This window comes from Stenella coeruleoalba (assembly GCF_951394435.1).
Source record: "Stenella coeruleoalba genome assembly, chromosome: 6".
Classification (NCBI taxonomy): domain Eukaryota; kingdom Metazoa; phylum Chordata; class Mammalia; order Artiodactyla; family Delphinidae; genus Stenella; species Stenella coeruleoalba.
Window position 1 is genome coordinate 1,011,896 of NC_137151.1, and position 26,467 is coordinate 1,038,362.

Genomic DNA, 26,467 nt, shown 5'->3' on the forward strand with positions numbered 1-26,467 from the left:
TGACTGTACTTGCAGACAGGGACCAGTTTAAATGAGACCATCAGGGTGGGACCATAGTCCAGCCAACTGGTGTCCTTGTAAGAAGAGACACCAGGGATGCAGGTGCACAGAGAAAAGGCCACATGAGGACCCAGCGAGGAGGTGGCCGTTTACAAGCCAAGGAGACAGACCTCAGGAGAAACCAAACCTGCCAACACCTTGATCCTGGACTTCCAGCCTCCAGAACTGTGAGTAAATAAACTTCTCTTATTTAAGCCAGCCAATCTGTGGTATCTTATTGTGGCAGGCTGTGCAGACTAACACAGCATCTTTCTTGAACATCTTAAAGGTTTTAAAATATTTTGGGATCACATTATCTTGAAAATCTGCTGAAAGCTAAGGTCTGGTGAAAGCTACGGTCTAGCAAAAAGCTGGAAAATACAGTCCACCCTCGGCATCCACGGGGATTGGTTCCAGACACTCCGCAGACACCAAAATCCTTGGATGCTCAAGTCGTTTATATAAAATGGGGTAGTATTTGCATATAACCTACGCACATTTCCCCATATATTTAAGTCATCTTTAGATTACGTGTAATACCTCCTACAATGAAAATGTTATGATTGGGAGTTTTTTTTCCCAAATATTTTCAATCTGCAATCCAAGGTTGGCTGAATCCTCAGATGCAAAACCCACAGACAAGGAGGGCCACTGTCCCTGTAAAGATTTGAATTTGGGTCCCCGAAGCCCACTCTCTGACTCCCTAGCCTTGTCCCAAGGGTAAGATCTCTGCCTCCAGGGATCCTGCTTAGATTTCTTTTCTCCCCACCCCTGGGGCCGGGTCTCAGGGTCACATGGACCCATTCTCCCTTCCCCTGGTCCACTGTAAACTTCCAGGTCCCGGTTTTTCCTTTTCCTCCACCTCCCCCAGTGCCCAGCACCAGCTGGGTAAACAGTAGGTGCTCGGTAAATGCCTGCTGACTGAGCGAGCGTGCCTAGGTCTTTGCCCTCCACTTACTTATAATGGTTCCCTTCACTTCCTCTTGTTTCTTGAGTTCTAAGTTTTCTCATCAGGATCCTTAGGATGTTTATAAAAAGGATGAAATTAATCTGTAAAACACAAGGCAGAGGTGGGGCTAAAGGTGATTTGCTTTCCCAGCACCTGTCCAGGCCCTGACCCCTGGCCCTGGCCTCTGGGCAGGGAAGGCACTGCAGACCACACCAGGACAGCTCATCACTCCCTCCGCCACCCCCAGTCCTGGTGAAACACACTGTCTAGGCAGGGATGGCTGCCACAGCACCGCCCCCCGCCCCTGGGATTCCGGAGCTCTGAGGTCTGCTCAGTTGCAGCATGGATTACTCACACTTGGAATGCGTTGGAATCTTGTTAAACGGCAGACCTGGAGTAGGCCTGAGATTCTGCATCTCTAGCAAGCTCCAGGGAATGAATGCCAAAGCTGGTCCTTGGACTACGCTTTGAGTAGCAAAGGCTTTATAGCAGAGGTTCTCAAAGTTTAAGGTGCAGATTGCTGGGCTCCACCCCCAAGGTTATGGTTTAGTAAATGCAAATGAGATTTGCTTTTCTTTTCTTTTTTTTGGCCACACCACATGGCTTGCAGGATCTTAGTTCCCCAACCAAGCCCTCGGTAGTGAAAGCACGGAGTCCTAACCACTGGACCGCCAGGGAATTCCCAAGATTTGCATTTTTAACAAGCTCTCAGGTGAAGCTGCTGGTTTCGGGACCACACTTTGAGAACCACTGCTTCGGAGACTTACAGAATCTCTGCAGGTCAATCACCAGCTCCAGGAAGCCTTCTTGATTACCTCCTTTTCCTGATTCACTGTAGTTAGGGATGATGCTACTTGTAAGAGCACTTGGAATACTTGAAAGGGGCCAAATGCAAGCATCTGGGTGTGTCCACTAATCACCAAGTGAATCCTAACTTTCTAAAGGACAGGAACGGAGTCTATTTCTTTTGCTGTCCCCTTCCCCAACTCCAGTGCCCAGTGCCAGCAACACTATGAAGTTGCCCGTGCGTCGGCCCCTCTCCTCCCCTCCCCCACCAGCTCTAGAATCATTTTGCAGAAGCAGGATCAGTGGAGCTGACTGGCTGGGCCCCCTCATTGTTCAGACAAGTAGCCTGGGGCCTGGGGACGCTGGCCAGAAGACACTGGATTAGTGGCCAGTCTGGGACCCCAGCCCAGCGCCCCTGCTTCAGGACACTTCTCAGCTCGCTGTTGGTGCATGTTGCTCTACGCCGTGCGTGGTGTAAACTAACAAAGGCTCTTTTACCTTATTTCATTTTTTGCCTTTGAATTGTATTTAATTTAATAGGGAGAACTTGAAAGCAAGAGGGAAAATCTTAACTATCCCAAGGATGAGTCTTAAATAGTGGAATTCTAGGCCCCGTGGCAGGCTGGCAGGGAGAAACTTTGCATCAGGAGTGCCCACCCAACCTCCGTCAGTCGCTACAGAGACCTCAGTCTTGTGAAAGCAGCCTGGGCCCTGGGGCTCTCGCGGGCTGGGCTGTCCAAGCCCCACAATTGCAGCAGGGAAACTGGCTCAGTGTTATGCAGCTACAGCACATCAGCTGGTCAAATAATTTCAAATGACGTGGGAAAGATTACATCTATTGCTAAGTGAAAAGAACAAACTGGGACACAAAACTACACTGAGCATTTTTGAAAAAGTACATGTGCTCAAAGAAAAAAACAGGAAGGAAAAGCACATGATCACAATGTGCATCTAGGTACTAAAAATATGGGTGATTTTATTCCCTTTTTAAAAATGTATTTTGTATTTTCCAATTTTTTTTTTTTTTTTTTTTTTGTGGTGCACGGGCCTCTCACTGATGTGGCCTCTCCCGTTGCGGAGCACAGGCTCCGGACGCGCAGGCTCAGCGGCCATGGCTCACGGGCCCAGCCGCTCCGCGGCATGTGGGATCTTCCCGGAGTGGGTCACGAACCCGCGTCCCCTGCATCGGCAGGCGGACTCTCAACCACTGCGCCACCAGGGAAGCCCGTATTTTCCAATTTTTTACATGAATTCCATTATTTTTATTTTAGAAATGACAATATATTTTGATTTTACAGAAAAACAAGTACATTCTTATTAAAGCATAGTGATAGAGTCAATATTTTTCCACCACATTATCAACCTAATAAAAAAGGTTCTGACATTATCTAAATGTGACAAGCTAACAAAAACCAACTTTTGGTAAATAATAGCAGATTTCATTATACTGTTTTCAGCCTATTGACTATAGTAGGAAATGAAAGCTTAATATCTTTCATTATCCCTTAAGCTTCAATTTAGTCAGATTATAAAACACTATGCTAAGGTTAGCAAATAAAAATGCTAATCAAATTATCTGTGACCATAAAATGACTTTGGGAGCAAACATGAAGTCTCGTTTAAAGTACTAGATGCTCCCTGTGCTAGCGGCGCACTCTGCATTACTACCGTATCAGACGCCCTCTTGCCTGAGTGGCTCCAGATTAACGAATGGCCCTCACACCTGCTAAGAGAAGCAGAACTAGGAAGTCGTTATACTCTCCTGAGCTACTCAGTGGCCTAATGTGGCTGCTACTCGGATTTCTCTACAATTTCCAGCTCTCCTATTGCAAGTTGAGATGGTAGGTATGATCAAATAAAATTCTATTATTTTGGGAAAAAAAGAAGGTGGTCATGGATGGCCCCAGGAGGCGAGCCAGTCAGCCATCAGCAGAGGAGGGGCTGCTGCCCTGTCCTGCCCTCCTGTGAGCCCAGCAGGGGCATGTTCTGTCACCTGGCTCTGCAGCCTTGGCATTCCTCTGAGCCTGTGCACATTACTTCCGGGAAGGGGCTGCCCCAGTGTGCCCCCCACCCGCTGTGTCTTTCTCGTTCTTATCCAGGCCCACAGGCTCAGCTAAGGACCTCTGGATTGCAGAGCACAATCACCTGGTAACTGAAAACCAAGACGAGCCCCCAGGCCCCTCCCCAAGACAAGGAGACCCTGCATCTCTGCTATCACGGTTTTTAGAAAGCTCCCAGATTGAGAGTCCAGTCAGGGTTGAGACCCCTGAGCTCCCCTGTCCACGAGTCCCTCCTGAATCTCTCCGCTGGGGCCACCCCTCCGGGCCTGTCCCCGTCACAGCACCACAGAGGCCCAAGACCAGTTTGGCACTTGGCTTTCCCCAGGTGCAACCCCCCTCCTATAATCCCAGCTCAGTGAGTCTGCCCACTTTAACCAGAGAACACCAAGAAAAATGATCAGGCACCAATGTTCTGAACCAGTGGAGGGGGAATCTCAGGCCAGCCTGAGCCAGCCAGTTCGGGTAAGGAGCTCTGCTCGCCACACTGCAACTGCCACCGTGGACCAGGCGAAGGCAAGCTCTTGCCGCCTGCCTCATTGCCCTCCCATCCACTGGTCTCTAGGGGGCGGAGCTTCCAGACCCTCCTGCCACTGCCCAGCCCCCGGAAGGTCTGGTTTATCCCTCCGCACACCCAGAGGCAGCAATGCTGGCCTTGACCTGGCCCTCTGCCCTGCAAGCCGGTCCTGTTTTGGTCTCTCCCACTGGAGCCCAGCTCAGGGGGATGGCCACTTACCAGGACGGAGACGATCACAGGCCCTCGAATGACCCACCAGATGGATGCGTTGGCATTGATGTCCCAGCACCTAGGGAGGGACAGCCAGGCATCACAAGGAGTGGGGAGCTGGCTGACCAGAAGAGACTAGTTCTCTGACGTCCCCTTTGCGGGAAGGACCCACACTGTGGTCCTGACCCCAGAGGCTGTGTGCTCAGCACCCTGAGAAATGACTGTCCTCTGCTGCCCAGGAGCACTGCCGGGGCCAAGGGAGCATCTGGGGAGCAGAAGCGTGTGGACCTGAGATGGAAGATTCTGGACCCCAAAGCCAGCATGCTGTCAGAATGCATCGGGGAGCATGGTGGCCAGGCAGGTGACCTCAGGGAGTGAAGTGTCCGGGTGACTGACGTGTGACCTCGGCCCCAGGGCCATCAGGCACAGGGGCACTTGGCAACTGGAGAGCCTGTGCTTGGTCTAAGGAGGCCACAACTCCGTCCGGCTCATTTTTGCCACAAGGGCCCATAGGAATGTTGATAGAACTTTCCATTTGTTCTAAAGAAGCTGCAAATCCAGACTTTTTTTAAGGGAATTTATCCAATTAAAAGGATTATTTGGGGGGCTTCCCTGGCGGCACAATGGGTAAGAATCCGCCTGCCAATGCAGGGGACATGGGTTCGAGCCCTGGTCCGGGAAGACCCCACATGCCGCAGAGCGATGAAGCCTGTGTGCCACAACTACTGAGCCTGCGCTCTAGAGCCCACGAGCCACAACTACTGAAGCCCGTGTGCCACAACTACTGAGCCGGCGTGCCTAGAGCCCATGCTCCGCAACAAGAGAAGCCACCGCAATGAGAAGCCCGCGCACCGCAACGAAAAGCAGCCCCCACTCGCCGCAACTAGAGAAAGCCCGCGCTCAGCAACGAAGACCCAACGCAGCCAAAAATAAATAAATAAAATAGATACAACATTAAAGAAATAAAAAACGTTTAAAAAAAAGGATTATTTTGGACTGAATTGGACTGCAAGACACGTGCACGCCTCGTCTGCCCTCGTCCACTCTCTGGCCTGGCTGTGTCATCACACTGATGACACACGGCCTCCCTCCCCCTCGGCCCGGCTGCTGCACCTCCTCCCGGGCTTCTTCCATGCTTTCCTTCCATGAGCCCGCTCCCAGGAACCCCCGGGCTTACCCTGTCCCTGAGCCCAAGTCTTTGGAGAACGAGACTAGAGCTCTTGGTGCCCGTCAGGGCTATAAGCCTGCTCTCCTGGGCCTGTGGGACTCACACACCCGTGTCAGAGGAGGGAGCTGCCAGGAGAGGAAGAGCTGGGCTGGTCCTTAGAGCAGCTGCCAGTGTTTCACAGCTCTCGTCGGGCACCTGACCCAACCGCAGAGTGGCTGGGCCGGCCCACCCCAGGAGGGCTGGACATTCGGCAGCCTGCGCTGCAGAGAACTCGCCTGTGGCCCCAAGTGTGAGACACAGGCCTCTCCTAGGTAACAGCTCCAAAGGAGGGTCCGTCCTGCTGGAAGAGCTGGACAAGATAAAATATTCCCTCGTTACCTCTCTCCGTCCACCAGCTTACCCGACATCTTCCAGAAAGTGCCTGGTGACAGCCCACGAAGCAACAAAAATGGCTGGGGAACCTGGGGGTTAAAAATAAAGGGGAGGGGGCAGAAAGGAGAGGACTCAATTTTCAGCACCCTTATGAGAGACCGGACAGTCAGTGATTCCAGGCCAGGGAGCAAGCAGGTGCCAAGGGCTGGTTGCCACGGAAACCCCCTTGCCATCCCGTGTAAATGTGCAGCCTCGCGCGTCAAGGGTGCCAAGGAACCCCTGAGAACGGAGGCAGGATCAGACAGGTCCTGAAGGCCGCTGGGGGTCAGGGGGCTCCTGGGAGCTTGGGCCAGATTCCGGAGGACCTCTGCGGGGGAGAAGGGAGGGGACCGGGGCCCCTGGGCAGGCCCATGGAGCTTGTGGAGGCCACTGGTGGAGCCCCTTTCTCAAACTGGGATGTTTGGGGGGGGATACAAGGCCGCAGGAGAACATTTAGTTTTATTTGAATATTGGTTTGTAAGAAGCTTGGCCATCCAACTGGTACCGTAAGCTATCACTGTTACGTAAACAAAAATACATTTTGGACTAGAGAATTGTAAGCACACAGGAAATTTAAAGATAAGATACAAGAACACTTCCTGACTTCCGGCTGAACATGACAAATTGCGCTGATGCATTTATCTCCGTTTCTCACTGAAGCCCCCCCAACACGAGAGTAAAGAAATAAAAAGCTACGAGCTCATAAGCACAAAGAATGGGCAAGGAGGGTACAGTGCACGAGAGATGTCAGCACGCTTAGGAACCTGGGAGCTGGCAGAGGAGCAGTAACCGATGTCCCAGAGCAGACAAAGCTGAAACACAAGCGCGGCATGGGGGCTGCTGCTGGGAAGGCGCCCGGGCCCGGTGGTGAGGGCACCGGGGACGCCAGCAGGCAGGAGAGAGGGTGGGGCTGGAAGACAGGAAGCACGTAGCCACCCCAGGTGGCCAGCACCACCATTCTACAGCCAAAGAGTTCATCCCCGACAGAAGGGCATTCTCTGGAGAAACAGAGCCAAGGGGAATGGGGCTCTGGCCCAGCAGAGGGTGGGAGGGGTACTCAGCTGGGCACGGGGACCAAGAGAGGATCTACACCTGTGCTGCCACGTGTGGCCACTGAGCCCTTGATGTGTGGCTGCTCTCAGGTGAGCTGTGCTCAAAGTGCAAGATAGCGGATTTGGAAGATTTGCAGGAGTAAGGGACCGTAAAATATGCTATTAATGATTTTTTAAATTATACATTGAAATGTTAATATTTTGGTTATATTGGGTTAAACAAAATACACTACTGAAATTAATTTTACTAATAATGAAACTAATTAGTTTCTTTTTACTGTGCTTACTGTGGCTACTAGAAAATTTTAAGTTATATAAAATATAGCTCAGATTCTATTTTTAATGGATATGCCTGTCACCCGCTGACTGGTAAAAGCCCACCCCCAGGCTGCTCAGTTCTCAGACTTCTAACAGCCGAGATTGCACCCTTGCTCGAGCCCTCCAAACCCCACCCCAGGCAGGAGATGACAGGATTCTTCCCTGGAGGAACCAAACAGCCCCAGACAAAGGGCCTCTAGTAGCGAGGCTGAGGACCCACCCACACAGCGGCCACTTCCAGCCCAGTCTCCCTCGAGAGACATGTCCCCCCGCTCCCCTCCACACACACACAGAGGGCCTTCAGTCAACACCGAAAGTGACTCACTCTTAAATATGAACAGTCACGGTCACCAGCATCTGAAGAAAGCTGATTACATAAAAGGCAAGGACCAAAACAACCAGAGAAAAGGAACTCAGAGGAAACAGACCATACAGGCTGTACGAGGAACTTGAGCAAAACAATTCTAAGGAATATCATCAGCAAGATTAGAGGGACGATTACTTCTCCAAGACACAAACAGGAGGCCGAAAACAGGGAGTATTCAGAGAATAAGGAAGAGGGCTTGGAAATTGAATACATGATGATCAAGATTTTTAAAATGCCATAGATGGGATGGAAGATAAAGACCAGGAACTGCCCAGAAAGCAGAACACAAAGTGTGGAATAAAAAGTAAGAGGAAAGAAAAGAGAAAATTAGAAGCCAATTCCAGGACGTGCACCATCTGATTAAAAGTTTCAGAAAGAGTCATATGAATATGACTCTGAATAAGTCATATGACTTATTCAGAAGTCATACTTATAAGTCATACTTATTAAGACGAAGTCATACTTATAAGGACCTTAATCCAATATAACTGGCATCACTTTAAGAAGGCTGTGAGATACACACACAGAGGAGACATAGAGGGAAGAAGACCATGTAAAGATGGAGAGATTGGAGTGAGGCTCCTACAAGGCAAGGAAGGCCAAAGACCGCCAGCAGCCACCAGAAACAAGGGGAGAGGCATAGAGCATATTGTCCCTCAGAGCCCTCAGAAGGAAGCAGCCCTGCCAAGACCGGACTTTGAACTTCTGGCCTCCAGAACTGGGAGACAATAAATTTCTGTTGTTTTAAGACAAGTGGTAACTTGTTACAGCAGCCCTAGGACATTAATACAGCAGGAATAAACCAGACAGATAGGAACTAGTGGACTTCATGTTGTTGCATTTGATGATGGGGAACCAGCACTGGAGGGTTTTCCAGTTCTGCTGAGGATGTGGGAGAATTAGTGACAGCAACACAAAATGAGTCAATAAAAAATGACTCCGTAAGTCTGGGATTAACACACACACACTACTATACACAAAATAGATAACCAACAAGGACCTACTGTGTACAGCACAGGGAACTCTACTCAAGATTATGTAATAACCTATATGGGAAAAGAATCTGAAAAAGAGTGGATATATGTATATGTATAACTGATCCACTCTGCTGTACACCTGAAACTAACATAACATTGTAGATCAACTATACTCCAAAATAAAATAAAAATTAAATTAAGAAATGACTCCATAAAATATAAAAACTTAAATATTGGAAGTAAAATCAATGTATACCAGTTGGCTCGGTAGTAAACAATATTTACATAGACATGATGATGTATACATTGAATACTGTGATTTAGCCCCAAACTGTGAAAGACTCTGACGGGAGGATAGAGGTGGCAGATGAAGAATTTTATACCCTTCCCTTTAATCACAAGGAGTCAACAAATAATGCCTCAGGACTTCCCTGGCGGTACAGTGGTTAAGAATCCACCTTCCAATGCAGGGGACGCGGGTTGGATCCCAAGTCTGGGAACTAAGATCCCACATGCGGAGGGCCAACTAAGCCTGTGCGCTCTAGAGCCTGCACGCCACAACAAAAAGATTCCGCGTGCTGCAGCGAAGATCCTGCGTGCCACAAGTAAGACACGACGCAGCCAAATAAACAAATAAATATTTTTTAAAAAGTGGGCCAAGGATGTGAATAGACAGTTAGAAAAAAAAAAAACAATGCCTCAGATGGACAAATCAAAACATAGTAGAATATTGTTTAGAAACATGAGAGCAGATATCAAAACGAGCAGCTCAAGAGCTGGAGGATGTTACATCTGGGTGGCAGAAGTGGGAGCCTCTTCAGGAGACTGCTTGCTTTTGTTTGCTTTTTCATTTTAGACTTGTAGTTCTATTTAATTCTTTAAACCAAGTACACGTATGGCTTTGATAAAAAAAAATTCTCTGCCTCAGTTTGGGTACTTTGGGCAAACATGGATTCTGAGGGCCACCTGTTTATGATTATTTGTCTTACATCTTTAACAGTGAGTCAGTGGAAAAGTCTGAAAAGCAGATAATGGTTGAAGTCGTGGTTCTCACTGTGGTCCCTGCAACAACAGTATCAGCATCACCTGGGACCTGGTTAGAAATGCAGAGTCTCAGGCTCCACCGCTGGCCCACTGGACTGAGACTGTGGGGCGGGGCCCAGGCAACCAGGTTGACGTGCCCTCTGCATGGTTCCAACGCAGCTCCAGCTGGAGCACCACCAGTCTGAGTTCCCTCAGTGAATGGAGTTTGATGCAGCTCCTATAAAAGCCAGAGGTATCACTCTTTCCTGGGCACAGACTGACACCCCAGCCACCTTGAAAAAGTAAAAGCTTTGGATAAGTAATAAAAACTTCAAAAGCTTGTGCCTTCTGACTCAGGGGTCCCAATTCCAGGATTCTCTATTACACATGGAATAAGCTTTGCCCATAAAAGTATTCCTCGCTGTGTTATTTATCACAGTGAAAAATGAGAAACAACCTAAACATCCAAAAAAATAGGTATTTGGCTGCATACATCCACACAGCGGTTAAAAATGTTTACTGAAGATTTGAAAGAATACAGAGCATGCTTCTGTGTTCATGGAAAGAGGCAAGATTCAAAATTCTACATACAGGATGATTGCAACCACGTGGGAAAAACTGGAAGTATAAAAAAAGTCTGGAAGGAAACCCTAGAAAATGTTCAACGTTTTCTATGGGCCTATGGTAATTTTTTTTCCTACTTAAAATTTCTTTTTTTTTTTTTTGCAGAGTTTTATGGTGGCCACATACTCATTTCAGCAACCTATCTCTGGGGAGGGGGGTGAATGCAAACTGAGGCAGGGGCCGCCGCTTTTGCAAGACAAGAGCCTCTCGGAGACAGACAGCTTTAGATCTTCCTGAGTCCCTTCATGTCCCCTGGGGGTTGTGCAGGCAGAGAGGCACAGAGAGAAGGAACCGCTGCTGTTTAATGTGCTGCTCTATCCCCACGGCCTGGCATATACTAGATGCTCAATAAATATTTGAGGAAGAGGGACTGCCCTCGTGGCCCAGTGGCTAAGGCTCTGTGCTCCCAATGCAGGGGGGCTCGGGTTCCATCCCTGGTCAGGGAACTAAATCCCACATGCTGCAACTAAAAGATCCCACTTGCTGCAACTAAAGATCCCACGTGCTGCAACTAAGACCCAGCACAGCCAGATAAATAAACAAATATTTTAAAAATATACTTGAGTAAGAAAAGAAGGCTCTCATTATCTCACTTAAACCTCCTAAAAACCCGTGATGGAGATGTTATCACAATGCACTTTTGTCTCCTTGCTAGACTACAAACCCCTGGAGCGATGGAACCATCTTTGGTTTTGTTTTTGTAATCTCCATAAGCCCTTCTGAGGACAAAGAAGCGCTCAAAGACAGTTCAGCAAATTATGATCCTGATATTATAGAAGATGAAACTGTCCACGTTCATACAGGGAAATCCTGGCAGATCTGGGAGTCAAGGCTCGGTGAGGTGGCTAGACACCGGGGGCATCTGGGGCAGAGTTAGCAGCATAAGGCAAGTCCCTTGTCCCAGGCTCTCTGGAACTACTGGCCTATGTGGAAATCCAGATCTGCAGAGCCCTACATCTCCTGCTGACTGAGGGTCATGTGCTAGTCAGGCTGCCAGAGTTCAGAAGCAGGAGGGCTCAGTGAACTCTGCTGGCTCAGGCAACTTCCCTAATGAGGAGATACAGCCCTTCCACATAAGGGTTTAGACAAGCAGGAAAGACAGTGGGGGGCATTCCTGGCAGGGGCACTTCTTAATTAAAGGCACCAAGAAGAAAGTAAATGAAGCTAATGGCTACTACACATGACTACCCCTGTAAGCCTGTGAGTCACTCACAGAAACCTGACTGTCTAGAACCCAGTGGGGAACTTACATATGTTTATCAAATGAACAGCTGATGGATGGAGGGAGGGAGGGAGGCAGGAAGGGATAGAAGGATGGATGGATGGATGGATGGATAGGTGGATGGATGGAGGGATGGAGGGATAGATAGGTGGATGGATTGATGGAGGGATGGATGGATGGATGGATGGATGGATGGACGGATGGACGGATGGATGGAAGGATGGATAGATGGATGTTTGTTTATGGCAGAATAAGAGTTAAGGGGCTTTGCAAATAGACAGGCCTTGGTTTGAATTCTGGTTCTACCCTTGTCTACAGTGTGAGCTGAGCATGTTATGTCATGTCTCTGAGCCAAGGTTCCTCTAAGAGGCCTCTGGAGGTTGTTGTGATGATTAAATAATGCATGCAAAGTGTTGAGCTCAAAGCCTGGCATACGGTAGGTGCTCAAGAAATCAGAATTATTATCATCTTCATTGACCAGAAAGGAAAGGGGGAAGAGAAGCAGTGGGGCCTGCAGTTAGCTGTCTTACTACCATTTCCCCTCCTTCCCGGAAACTGAATCCTGAATTGCCTTTGGGAAGCTATGTGGTTTGAGTAGCTTAAGCCAATCAGTGTATTCCATTCTCTCAGGCCCCTGTGATTGGTTCAAGGATGTGTATAACACTTCAGCTGGTCCAATCAGAGTGAATTTCAGAGTATTTGCCAGGAGTGCTTGGACACAGCCCCTCTCTTTCATCAGATGTAACAATGAAGCCAGGAAGAAGCCCAGAGCTGCTGGCAGTTACATTGGGAGCACCTAATGATAACACTGATGTTACAGAAGGCAAAGCAGAAAAACAAAAAGAAACGTTGAGCTGCTGGATTCAGCCTCACCTGAAGCTGGTGATCCCTGGACTTGTCAGTTACGTGAACCAATTAATTTCTTTGATGTTTCAAGCCTATCTAAGCCAGGTTTTCTGATACCTACAGTCAAAAGCACCCTAACTGATACAAAAGGAAGCAGGAATGAGGACGTATGGATGCAACGTCTGGGGAAGACGAGGCAACAGTGTTGGGGGTATCAAACTGTAAAAGGCTTTGGATGCCAGAAATTGGGGCATCCAAATTTTAGCTATTTTTTCCCATTTGACAGACAAACTGAGGCCAGAGAGTTAACCATCAAGCAACTTGTCTAAGTTCACGAACTTAACTAAGTATAGAGCTGAAACTGGAACCCACACCCTTCCCCTTCTGCCTCGGTGCCCTTTCCCACATGGCATGCAGCCACCGTACCCCTGGAGAAACATACCCCATCCGAGGGCAATAAATCCCTGGAGCCATTTCCTTTCTGAGAAGAAGGAGATGACGAGGAGCGTGTGAAGGTAGAGGCCTTCCACCAGCAGCCAGGAGTAGTTGGCCATGATGCAGTACTGGAAGAAGACCATGACCAGCTTACAGCCCACCTGCGAAGAGAGGCAGCTGAGCCCCAGGCTGGCGGCCCTGGGCTTCCCTCCAGGAGAGGTGGGGTGCGCCAGGGGTCAGCAGCCAGGCCAAGCAGCGAGCCTCTGGGGCTCACGGCCACCCCCTCTGGCCTTCCAGTATGAGAAGACCAGGCTCATAGAGCTCTCTAGAGTGGAAATCCACAGGCCAGCAGGCTTGGTCAAGATGGCCAAAGGGCTGTTGCAGCAGCAGGAACGGCATTCAAATTCTGGAACCGGCTGCCAGGCGTCAAACGGTCAGATATCGCCCAATTCCCAGCAGCAAATGAGGGCATTTTTCAGATGAGGGAACTGAGGCCTAGAGAGGGCAAGGGATTTCTGAGCAAAAGATTAATAAAATCCTTTCCAGGCTTAGTTTTCCTGGAAATAGATGAAGAAGGGACGAGCTAACACTGATGAGAGTACACGACCCTGCCTGGTGCACTGCGTCTGGACTGCAGGCCTCTGAATACCCGAGGGGGGTGCCAGGGTCGGCCTTGCCTAATGCTGTGACTCTTGTGGCAGGCCTGTCCCTTGCAGGGATCCCTGGAAGCTACGCCTGTGGGATTGTCGGGCCGAGGCTTCTATACCAGCATGGCTCCCACTCCCGCACTGTGAGGGCCTCATTTCCTTTCACCGCGCTGTTCCCTGAAGAGAGGACAGCTCCTGGGATGGCCCGAGGGCTGCTGCACAGAGCGCAGGTCACATCCACGTCCACAGGGGAGGAGCGCCCAGGGCCGCCTGTGGCCTCCCAGACACTCCGACTCCAGGCGTGGCCTGTGGCTGGCTCGTTAGTCTGCGGCTTAGTAGAACCTGGAAAGGTTCCCTGCTGGGCACTGCTGGACTTCTCCACTGGTCAGTGATGGGGTGGGGCCTGAATCTGTCTTCTGACTCCCAGGAAATTCCCTGAGACACAGGGGCCCTCCTTGAGGGACCTCTCAGTCTTGAGTCAGAAAACACACACATACACACACGCACGTGGAAAACTATAAGCAATGCAAACCTGACAGATCTGGGAGCAATTACAGATGTGAGTGGTGGGAAGTGGCGGGCAGGCTGACTAAACCAATCTCGATTTCCAATCCCCTCCTCCCTTGCTGGCTTCTGCTGTGGAGACTACGATAGTAAAATACTCAATCTCCCAGCTTCCTTTGCAGTTAGATGTTGTCACATGACACAGTTCTAGCCCGTGAGATGTAGACATAATCTTGGGAAGAGGCAAAGCCTCCCAAAGAGAAAAAAAGTTCAACCTTGACTTTCCTGCTTTTTGCCTGGAACATGGATGTGAGGCCTGGGGTTGCAGCAGCCACGTTGTTAACATGCAGTGTAAAGCATGGGACATGGGATCAAGAATGGCAGAGCAGAAAGGGGAAAGGACTGTGTCCATGATGGCATGGAGCCAGTGCCACCTCTGGGTCACCCACCTGTGGACTGCTTCTGTGGGGAACAACCCCCATCTGTTTAAGGCACCGACGTACAGTTTTCTGTTACGTACAGCGAAAGGGATCCTCAACTGGTTCCCAGTGACATTGCAATGAAATAAGACTCATCTGAGCTTTCAGAAGGAGGACGAGGGTTAGATTTAACAAAACGATTGTTCCACTGCACATCTGGGTGTGCAGACACACAAGCATATGCTCACTTTTTTCTTTCTACAATCCCAACCCTCTAGCTTTAGCTACCTGTCTACATTTGGGACTTGGCAGGAGCAGGGAAGGGAGGGGATTGCTATGTGTCTAATTCCCAGAAGGGCTAATCCACTCCAGGACACTGGGAGTTGAACAGCAGCCCCATGGGCTTCTCGACAAACTGCTTTCATGTGGGTCCCAGACTGTGCATCTGGGGACATGAGACTCCCTGAACCTCCCCAGCACTGGCCCCTTAACTCTAGGCATTAAGTGCAGCCTCAGCAGGGACAGCGGGGGCAGCGGGGGAGCAGGCAGGCCTGGCCACGCCGTGGGCCACGCAGGCGTGTTACCCTGTGGGCATCACAACGGGCGACGTCGTCGGAGGAGAAGAGCACGGCATCCTTGATGAAGTTGGACAGGGCACGCAGGATGAAGGACACAAAGAGATGCATGTGGATGTAGTTGCGGGTGCAGTGGAGCTTCCTGGAGGGAGAGGATGCAGGGCCGTAGGGGCCAGAGCCGGAGAGGCCCAGGGCTCAGCCGCCCACCCTCCCCCCACCCCCACGCACCACGGAAACCCAGGCCCTGGACGTGACAACTCTCTAAATCTCCCTGTTTGCAGAACCTGAATGAGCCCAGGCCCCCAGGTGCCCAGCCTACTCTGTCTCATGCTGCAATTAAAAAAAAAAAAAAAAAAAGCTGGGGTTATAAGGGCGAGATCCTATTCTGCTCCGACCACCTCCAGCTCCCAGAATTGTCAGAAGGGGGTGGGGAAGGGGGCAAGTGGCACAGAAAGAACACAGGCTGTGGGGAGAAATCAGACCCGGGCTCTGCCACTTTTCAGCTACACGATCTAGAGCAAGTCCTTCACCAGCCAGAGCCTAGGTTTCCCCCTTGCTGTAGGGGCAGAAGTCTCTTAACTGTTCCCCTCCTTCCGCTTCAGGAACAAGGCTTTCTTTCGGGGAACGCATCCCATCTCTGGTTGGGGATGACGCTAGCCCCACCCTCATGACAGACCTGACCAATCAGAGCTCCATACCTGGCTGCAGTGATTGGCTCAGGGCTGGGCATGTGACCCAAGCCAGCCAATGAGAATCCCCCCAGGACTTTCATTGCAACTAATGAAGAAGGGGGTCCTTGGCCCTGGTGTCGCTGAGCTGGTAGAATGTCCGTCTGCAGCTGCTGGTGGTTGTCTGTGCCAGCCCCGCGTAAAGCCTGCCTGAGGCCAATGCAAGGTGAAGAAATGGCAGGAGACAGACCCAGTTCTGCTGATACCTTGGAGCACCTAGATCCAGGCACACCTAAAGCCAGGTGCCCCTGAACTTGTCAATTGTGTGCATCAGGTCACCTTTGTTTTTCTTAAGGTGCTTTAAGGCGGATTCCTGTTTCTTGCAACCAAGAGTCTGGCTAATATACCTGTAAAATGGGGATGATACCTATCTCACAGCACTGTGTGAAAATCAGAAACGATACATGTAAAGCAACTGGTGCAGTAAGTTCTCGTTATGTTCAGTAGATGTCAAATGAATAAAGGAATGAACGAGGTCACAGAAACTTCCAAGTTTTGCCACAGGTAAGCTTTAGATCAAGAGGGGACAAAGTGGCCCACCCAGACCTTCCTCTCTCTGGTGAGAACAATTAAAAGAGACCCGAAGTCTGTGCTGGGGAAGGCTGGGAAGATGGAGAGCTGGCAGCAGGTTCTTACCGAAAGGCACAGAGGATGCCAAGGGCCACCAGGAGCATCACCAGGGAGGAGCTGTAGCCCACGGTGTACATGACCTTCAGCTTCAGGAGGTACTCGTACTGCAGAGAGAGAGGGCCGTGTCAGCCCCACCCCCCCACCTGGCTGAACCTGCCCTTTTCTGCCACAGAGTGCACCCGCTCCAGGCTGCTGAAGCCCCTTCAACTCTGACCGCTATTCTGTTCATACCCCAAGGACACGCATTCATAGACTCACGACATCTTGGCTTGGGAAAAGACCTTGGGGATCCTCTGGTACCAGTTCAAAATTCTATCCCATACACAGGGCCCCTGACCATCACCCTGAATTCAAGCCTTTGCTTGAATACCTCCACGGATGAGGCACTCGCTGCTTTTTGAAGAAGTCACTGGGTATGCAACAGTGCAAAGTATTAGATAATTTTTTCTCAAGTGAATCTAAAACCTATTACCTTTAAATTGTACCTATTGGTCCCTTTTCTTCTTCTGGAGTCACTGAAAATAAGTTGAATTTGTCTTGTACCTAGAGCCCATAATTACTATAAAAATAAATTTTTCACGGTAGAATAGCTTTAGACTTATAGAAAAGTCACAAAGATTCTACAGAGAGGCCTGTCCTTTCTGAATACAATTCTTCTGCCCATCTGTCCCCCACTTATCGTCTGGGCATTAAATATTCCCTGTGTCTTTAATCTCTCTCCATAACCCTTCACCATTTTTCTCCACTAATATCCTCCAGTTTGTGAATGTCCTTCTTAAACAAGACACCCAGAACCAGATAGCTGAAAAGCTCCAGATGCATTCTCTGACCAGGAAGAAATAGAGTGGGACCGTCACTTGCCCTGATCTATACACTGCACTCTTATAAATGCAGCCAAGCAGTCATTTACTTGTTCAGCAGCCACCTCACACTATTGGCTCATCTTTGAGTCAAGAAGATCTCAATGGAATGGAATAATGTGACATATAGAAATAAATGTGAAGACCTGTATTTTTAAGGTTCAAAAAGAAAACCAAATTGTACAACAGTCTTTTTTTTTTCTAGCATCTTTATTGGAGTATAATTGCTCTACCATGGTGTGTTAGTTTCTGCTTTATAACACAGTGAATCAGTTATACATATGTTCCCATATCTCTTCCCTCTTGCATCTCCCTGCCTCCCACCCTCCCTATGCCACCCCTCTAGGTGGTCACAAAGCACCGAGCTGATCTCCCTGTGCTGTGCCGCTGCTTCCCACTAGCTATCTATTTTACATTAAAAAGAATCAAGGAAATAAAAAGTAAAGCAATAATGCCATACCATTTTTTTTTACCAACCAAATTAACAAATATTTAAAAGTACTAATGTTCTATGTAGGTGAAGGTATAGTGGGAGTGAAAATTGGTTCAGTCTCTCTGGAAAGTAGCATGTGTCAAGAACCTCTGAAACATACATTCCTTCTGACCACCCCTCTACCTCTAGGAATTAATTCTAAGAATTATCAGAAATATAAAAGCATATTCATATATAAAGATGTTTATCACAGGACCATTTTTGATGAAAAAACATGCAAATGTCCAACAACAGAAGAATAGTTAACTAAATTCTTTTAAATCCAAAGGTTAGACTACATTAAAAAAGTGTGCTTACCAAGAGTTTTAAAAGATGTCAGGACATAATGTAATGTTAACTGAAAAGGTAGAATACAAACTTTACATGTACAGTGTGATTTCTGCTTTATGTAAAAAAAAGTGTTAGGTTGAATTGTATGAAACTGTCCTTTTCTGTACATCGAAAAAGACTGCATATTGGCCATCTCATGTGGTTCAGTCTCATACACACACAGAAACAAGACTGTGAGGAGGTGTGTTAGACATTATTAGTGGTTAACTTTGGAGTATAAACTTGTGGATAGAGTCGTTATTTTCATTTGTATTTTTTTCTGTACTTTTCATTTTTCTTCAGTGGGTAAGTACTATCTTATAACCAGAAGAAAAGGGTAATAAAAAACAAAGAACCACAGGCACAAGAATACTATTGGGGAAACCTGACAGCTGTTCATATGAAAATGACTTTGAGGTTTGAGTGGCCCAAGCTCCATGGCATTAAAGAAGTGTATGCAGACAGAACATGCACAGGCTTCAGAGTCAAGAGACAAGGGTTCCAAACCCAGGACTGCTACTACTCAACAGCTGTGTGACCCTGGGCAAATTACTTAACTTCTCTGAGCCTCAGATTCCTCATCTGCAAAATGGGGATAATATCTACCGTGCAGGGATTTTGGAAGAACAAACAGGGTATCAGGTAGCGTATCTAGACAGTGCCTGGCACTTGGAAGACACTCAGCACGTGTTGATTCTTCCCCATCTCCACCCTCTACCCCCCCAACCACCATTCAGTCTGAGTCAGCAGTCTGACACTGCCGGTGTGAGGTATGGGTATGAGGTAGCTGCTTGGACTATTAGGTCTCTTCTCAGTTACATTAATGGAGTGCTGTGAAGCAGGCCACGTTGGAATGTCTGGAGTGTTTGGTCCAGTTCTGGGTATGTTATTTTAAGAGGAGCATTAGTAAAGCGGAGCATTTCCGGAGGAAGGTGACTGTCATCTGAACTGGCTACACTGCACCCTAAAGGAAACAAACAAGCTTAGGGAAGCTGAGTACCAAAACGCCTGAGACTTAATTGTGAGCCCCAGGGGTAGGGGAGTAAGCACAAAGTCGACGGGACTCAGACCGACCGAAAGTTTCCTGGCAGCAGAGGGAACCTTTGACGGGCTGACTGCCATGTGACCCTGTGCTTCTGCACTGAGGCGACTGCAATTCCAGAAGCCAGAAGCCACCTCTCAGCAACAAGCGGGGAGCCACAACGGCAGTAAGTTGCATTGGATGAATGGCTCCTAGATGTAGGGACGTCAAAGAGCAGTGAAATGTCAAAAAATCGGAGGACCAATGTGTCAGCCTAGGATGTCATCACGTGTGGGATGTGCCCCACAGCTGAGGGCGTCGGCCTCACCCCGGGGACGCCTGGATCTGCAGCCCCGGGTCAGGAGCACATCGGGTTAGCCTATGGCAGCGTGAGGAGGCATGGGGTGACAGGCGTGCAGGGTCCTGGCTGAGCATCCTGTGCTGTCCTGTGGCTGGGTTATTGTCTACCGGGGTACCCTCAGGATGCCCTGGCCTGCTCTGCCTTTGTCTGTAAGATCTGACCCCAAAAGAGCCCTGTTCCCAGGAAGCCAGATGTGACCACAGTGCCCCAGGCCTCAACCTCTGCAGCTGTGCACCCCCTGCCCCCCAGAGGGCTGCTGCCTGTCCTGGATCAAGCTGCCCATCTCTCTGCTGTGTGTCTCGACTGGGTCCCCTCCTTCTCTATCCTCTACATCAGGGGACAGCAGACGTTTTCCATAAAGGGACAGAGAGAAAACATTTTAGGCTTTGGGTACTATTTGGTCTCTTTTGCAACTATTCAACTCTGCCCTTTCGGTGCAAATGGGTGTGGCTGTGTGTCAATAAATCTTTATTTGCAAAAGCAGATGGTGGGCTGGATTTGGCCCAAGGGTCCTAGTTTTCTAACCTCTGCTCTGGGTAAGCAAACTCCATTTTTTTTACCCAAGTGGCAGCTTTGCCTGGTCTTTCTGCTGATCTGAGTCCACTGTTGGCAACTGGTGTGTGCCAAGTCAGGAAGTTGCAAAAAGACAACCAACAAATATATACTTTCACCATCATTTGATTAAAAGAGAAAAAGACATTTCAACACTAAGAAAGGATGATCCAATTCTCAGAATAAAAGAAAAAGTTTGTGGGAATTCTCTGGTATTCCAGTGGTTAGGACTCCACACTTTCACTGCCAAGGGCCTGGGTTCAATCCCTGGTCAGGGATCTAAGATCCCACAAGCCCTGGATTTCCCTGGTGGTGCAGTGGTTAAGAACCCGCCTGCCAATGCAGGGGACACGGGTTCGAGCCCTGGTCCGGGAAGATCCCACGTGCCGTGGAGCAGCTAAGCCCGTGCACCACAACTACTGAACCTGCGTTCTAGAGCCCGCGAGCCACAACTACTGAAGCCAGAGCGCCTAGAGCCCGTGCTCTGCAATAAGAGAAGCCACCGCAATGAGAAGACCGCTCACCGCAACAAAGAGTAGCCCCCACTCGCTGCAACTAGAGAAAGCCCACGTGCAGCAACAAAGACCCAACACAGCCAAAAAGAAAAAAAAAAAGACAAAGTCTGTGCTTGTCTGTGGACTGACATTTAAGGACCAGTGAATCACATGGTCTGGAAACCCTTCCACCAGTCTTAGGGATTTTTTTTTTTTTATGTGAGCTGAAGCCACGGTAGGTCATCTTTTTACTATTTTAGACAACTAATTTTCTGAGTTAAGTCCAGAACTTTGCATTTATCTTTGTTTTAATTAATTTATTTATTTTTGGCTGTGTTGGGTCTTCGTTGCTGCATGCTGGCTTTCTCTGGTTGTGGTGAGCGGGGGCTACCCTTGGTTGCGGTGTGTGGACTTCTCACTGCGATGGCTTCTCTTGTTGTGGAGCACGGGCTCTAGGTGCACAGGTTTCAGTGGTTGTGGCATGCGGGCTCCATAGTTGTGGCTCACGGCCTCTAGAGCACAGGCTCAGTAGTTGTGGTGATGGGCTTCGTTGCTCCGTGGCATGTGGGATCTTCCCGGACCAGGGCTCGAACCCGTGTCCCCTGCATTGGCAGGCGGATTCTTAACCACTGAGCCATCAGGGAAGCCCGCATTTATCTTTGTTAAATCTCTGCTCCTTCTTCTGGCATTTTACAGTTTCAACCCGGCCGTGAATAACATGGTTAAGGCCCTGGGCTCCGTTCCCACCCAGCTGATTAGTCTAAACCAACAGTTCTTATATGTGGCTTTCATATACATAACTCACAAAACCAAAAGCTCTTTAGGGCCCTCAATAACTCCCAAGGGTGTAAAAGGATCCCGAGGCCAAAAAGTTTGAGAACTGCTGGTCCAAGCCAAGCACGTGTCCCAGCCCTCTGCCAGGGATGGTCTGGAGGTGGACAGGCTCAAGTTACGTTGGGCCAGTGAGATGTCAGGACAGGCTTGCTGGTGGCCTGGCTGAGAAACTTTCTTGCTGTTAGCAAGAAAAGTAAGGCTGTCCCTCCTTCTGGACAGGCAGGCCTGGGGAGTCTGCGGTTATAGTCACCAATGGCAGTCATCTGACAACAGGAAGAGAGCCAGCCTTGGGATAAACCACCAGGCTAGCAAGAGGAGAGACAGAAAGAACCTGGTCCTGGGTGGCTCTGGGGTACTGCTCATGAAAGGGTCCTGATGCCCGTTCTCCACATCCCTAGCTACGTGAGCCACATCAGCTTACGAAGCCAGTTGGAAATTTCTGTCACTTTCGAACCTCCGTCCTGCCACCCATTATACAAATGATCCCTCTTAATCTTACGGATTTTACAAACGTGATACACGTAAGCCTCCTGTCTTCATATAGGTCAGTGACAGAAAGGGTAATCTACAGAGGTCAGAGCCCATCCACTGGCCCTCCAAGACCACAGGTATCCTTATTAAATTACTCCCATCGGATCTGAAGACCTCATGTGTCTTCCCTGACTGGATGATAAGACCTGGCAGAGTAGAAACTCCATCCTCCACGTCAGGCCCCACTCAGTCTCCTTTGGGAAGGGCTCTGAGCCAGACGGCCCCTTCAGGGAGCCACCGCACCAGCACCCTGTCTCAAACCAGGCCTGCCCGCCGCCGGGCTCTCCTGCCTCTGGAGCCTGAAGCTCCTCTGAGAAGGGACATTTGGGAGCTGGCACTGCGCCAGGCACCCTTGCCTGCACTTCCACAGGTTCACGAGCCTGTGAGGTCAGGACCATTACTAACCCCATTTCCCTGATGAAGAAACTGAGGCACAGACAAGTTACATCCTTCCCAACCCCCAAGGTCACAGGCAGGTTCAGACTCACCACCGGGCCCCAAGCGTTTAGCCCCAGTCTCTGCTCTTTGGGTTTCACGCCAGCATCCCGATGGCACGTGGCAACTCTCACTGTGCCATGCTCCTCAGGACCATCACCTCTGGGCTGGTGGACCAGGGCGGGGAAGTGGGCCCTTCCAGCCCAGGGGAGCAAGGGGGTGTGGGGCTGACAGGGGCAGCCCGGGGTCCCCAACCTCACCCTGAGCCAGCTTCACTCTCTGCTCCCCAGCCACCTCTGCCCCGCAGGGAGGTGTTGGCAGGCTTACCCTCTTCTCGTTGGAGGAGTCGTTCACGTGGACCCCACAGGCCAGGTCAGGCCTGGGGAAGGTCTCTGACCAGCCGCCCTGCGTGCAGTTTCGAAATATGGAACCTGTGGAGGCCAAGCAGCCTGCAGTGAGCAGTGGGGACCGGACCCAAGGCCGGCTCTCCGGGTGCCCTCGCCGCGTCTGAGGGGCAGCTGGAGCTTCCTTCCGTCACCCTGTCCCTTTCTCTGAACCACACGGGCAGCTGCAATTGGCCCAGCTGGCCCTGGGAGCCTTAGTAAGAGTCAGTCAGGAAAAGTAGTGGGAAAGGTGCGCAGGCAGATGGCCTAGAGCAGATGTGCGAGCGTGGAACAGACCCGCGGCTCCCGGATACGTCGACCTGCAAAGCTGGCCGGCCCTGCACCGATACCCCTCCGGCCCCCACCTCACGGCCACTGTGCCAGGCACCGAGCTCCACAGTGAGGGAGACGACTGACACATGCCCCAGGCCCAGGCCCAGCAGAACTTCCAGCGTCACCACTCGATTCCCTGGGTGCCCCCGGAGAACCTTCAAGCTGGGAGGCACTGCAGTGTCTCCTACGAGGAGAGAGGCTGGATGCAGTGCTTAAGAAGAGCAGGTTACACACCTTGAATCAAACAATGTTGATCTCACACTAACGGCTGTGTGTTTATTCAATTATAAAATTTCGTGCTCTATTGTAACAATACACGGTCACTGCTACGAGCTGGGCACTGTTCTAAGCGTGTGATGGGTATTAACTCATTTAATCCTAACAGGGCTAGGAGGCCAGCACTGTTACTTTTACAGTAAAATGTACCATAACATGTAAATACTACACCCATTTTACAGCTGGGGAAACTGAGGCACCCCATGGTTAAATAACTTGCTCAAGATCACACCACATAAATGGGGGCCCTGGGATGTGAAGCCCGGGGCTCAGGCCTACACTCCTGGCCACAGGCTTTGTCCTAATGCCCTTTCTTACTCCTGGCCTTCCTGCTCGCAGGCCCTGCAGCCATCTAAGGATGGGTCCCCCAGAGAATCTGCCTGGCTGGTGAGGACCCAGCCCCGCCCACAGCGGACCTTCCTCAGGCTCCTGGTCCTACTTCTGCACTAACAAGTTCTATTTTACATCTAACTTCACACCCTGCTCCCCAGCATCTGAAAACCAGCAGAGCTAGCCCTCCAGGCAGCCACCCCTGAGGATGGAATGATTAGCTCTTTAACCACAACACCAGGCCACACCTCTGCGTATCTCTGCATTACAAATCACAAGGTAGCCGCAGCCCTCCCTCCCTGTCCCGGGCTCACCGCCCCACCCCTCCAGCACAAGGCTGCAGCCTGCGCCCACACGGAGGTGACAACGGCCCCCCTGCCTCCCTGGCAGACGACTGTTCCGAAGGCTCCCCCGGGCCTGCCCAGAGCGCTTGCTCATCAGACATTTGCAGGCTGGCTGGCTGGCTAGACAAGCAGATGAGGGGGGATGAAGAGCCTGCTCCAAGCACTTCTACAAGAGGAGAGGGAAGAGCTTGCCCACGAGGAGCTCTCAGAACAGGAGCCCAAAGACTGGGGTAGAGGAGCTGTCGGCCAAGAAGGAAGTCTGGGACAGCAGCGGGGGCTGCCCTCCCTGCCCTGACCGGCCCGGCTGCACCCTCCTCTCCGGGCTGCCGAGGAGGGCCGTGTTCCGGTCCCCGGGTCTGGCTGCTGTGGAGGCTGCAGGGGTGCAGGGAGCTGACCCTGTACAGAGGGGCCCTGCTGCTCCTTTTGCTCTAATCAGTATCCTGTCCAGGGCCCCCAGCCACCCCAGCTGGGCCTGGTGTGTTCCTCTCTGACAGGGCCACTGGCTCTCAGGGTTCCACTGAGCTGGAGAAATATGGTGGGCATTTCTAGAACCAGCCGCTAGGCTAATGTACTGATCCTGATCTCATCCTCACAGCGCCCCACTGAGGGCAGTGCTGCTGACCTATCTCACACACGAGAAAACCAAGGCCCAAAACTGGGCAACAGTACGCAGCCAGGATGTGGCCCATCACTGTACCGCCCTCCTGCCTGGCCCTCTCCCTGAGGTCCCAGGGGCAGCTCTAGCAGGAGACCGTGGCCTTCGGGCTCTAGGCGTGCCAGGTCTAGGACGGCTCATGAGACCTGGAGCACTGGTTTAGAACCAGCTAGATCTGAGTTCGAAACCCAGCACTGGCTCTTTGTTGCCGTGTACCCTTAGGTGCATCATTTCTCTGTGCCAAATGGCAATAATCACCCACACTGCAGGACGCGTCAGGAAACACGACAGCACACGGATGTCACTCAGGCTGGTGCCAGACAGAGTGGGAGCCACAGGGCTACTTCCCTTCTGCTCTTGGCCTTTCTAAAATGGACCAGTTGGTGCAGTGGTTGAGAGTGCGCCCGCCGATGCAGGGGACACGGGTTCGTGCCCCGGTCCGGGAAGATCCCACATGCCGCGGAGCGGCTGGGCCCGTGAGCCATGGCCGCTGAGACTGCGCATCCGGAGCCTGTGCTCCGCAACGGGAGAGGCCACAACAGTGAGAGGCCGTGTACTGGAAAAAAAAAAAGGACCAGGACGGTGGGGCTTGGAGTCTTGGAATTTAGGAGATGGGTGGAAGGTTTCTATAATTATATCAAACAAGCTAGGCTGTCAGAGAGGAAAGAACGGTGGTCAAAGGTACACTGGCTGGATGAGAAGGCTGAATTAAAAGCACACACACTGCCTGGAATCCAAAAGCAGTTATCAGACAGCGTGTCCCTAGAGGCCAGGCTGCCTGTCCAGGGGCCTCTCTCCACAGACCCCACAGGATTCCCAAGATGCTGCTGCGTGTGATCCAGGCCAGGCGCCCAGAGCAGTAAACAAGGCAGTGCCTTCTGCTGACAGGGCTCTTAGTAGAACTGCAGAGGAGACAAGGGGTGGGCTCCCTCTGTAGCCCCTTCCTCCCACCCACTTCCCCTGGGTTTAATTCCTAATAGGTAAGGGATTCTGCCCCAAGTTCAGGTCAATGAACACCTCAAGGGCCCCTGAAACTACAGTCAGCATTTCTGTTCACATATACGTATATGTGTGTGCAGTCTGGGGAAGAGCCAGGCCAAAGCTTTTATCTGATTCTCAAAAGCCCCCAGGACCCTTGTCAGGTTAGGAATCTCTGCTGCTATAAGGCTCCCATCCCCACCAAGGTCGAAGGGAAAAAACGCCAAGGCCTGACCCCACTCGGCAAGTGTGCTTTTTAATAAGGAACTCTGGAAGACCAGCGCCCTTTTAAGCATCAAAGGAATGCACCCTAGATAGAACATTCTAGGCCCTGGCACAGACAGACAAATATCTGGAGGCAGAGTCCAGCCTGCAGTTTCCCCAGTCACACAGACACTCATTCCGTCTGGGCCCATGTAGCGGGTGCCCTGAGAAAGAATTAACTTATTCTGTTTCTCTCTTCTTTCAAAAGGAAGGGTCTGGAGCGCCAGCTTGTCCTCACTGGGTGCTCCTTCCTTGCTTTGGCTAGGGAGCCCTGGAACCCTTGGAACACCACCAAGAAGCCTTCCCCCGGACTCCCGACCCGAGGTGTCTCCACGGGAGGATGGTTCTCGGTAACTGAGGCTGGACTGTCCCGACCCGACCTACGCTCCTGGGCTGGCCGATGCCCTGCACCTGCTGCTGGGCATGAGCACAGTGGGACACAGGCTGAGATGGTCCCCCCACCCAGCCCCGGCCGCCAGGCAGCGCAGCCAAGGGGCAGCGCCTCCGTGC

At 50.7% G+C, this 26,467-nt stretch overlaps 1 protein-coding gene across 1 annotated transcript in view; it reads right to left on the reverse strand.

Annotated features, from left to right (window-relative positions):
- SCTR (secretin receptor) overlaps positions 1-26,467 on the reverse strand; it is a 63,219-nt gene that overhangs the window by 6,476 nt on the left and 30,276 nt on the right. The window contains exons 4-10 of the mRNA XM_079923758.1: positions 22,722-22,825; positions 16,511-16,608; positions 15,156-15,288; positions 13,009-13,162; positions 6,127-6,187; positions 4,568-4,637; positions 998-1,089 (exon numbers count right to left, since the gene is read on the reverse strand). Coding sequence (XP_079779884.1) covers positions 998-1,089; positions 4,568-4,637; positions 6,127-6,187; positions 13,009-13,162; positions 15,156-15,288; positions 16,511-16,608; positions 22,722-22,825 — 712 coding nt within the window. The remainder of the gene's footprint in view (positions 1-997; positions 1,090-4,567; positions 4,638-6,126; positions 6,188-13,008; positions 13,163-15,155; positions 15,289-16,510; positions 16,609-22,721; positions 22,826-26,467) is intronic.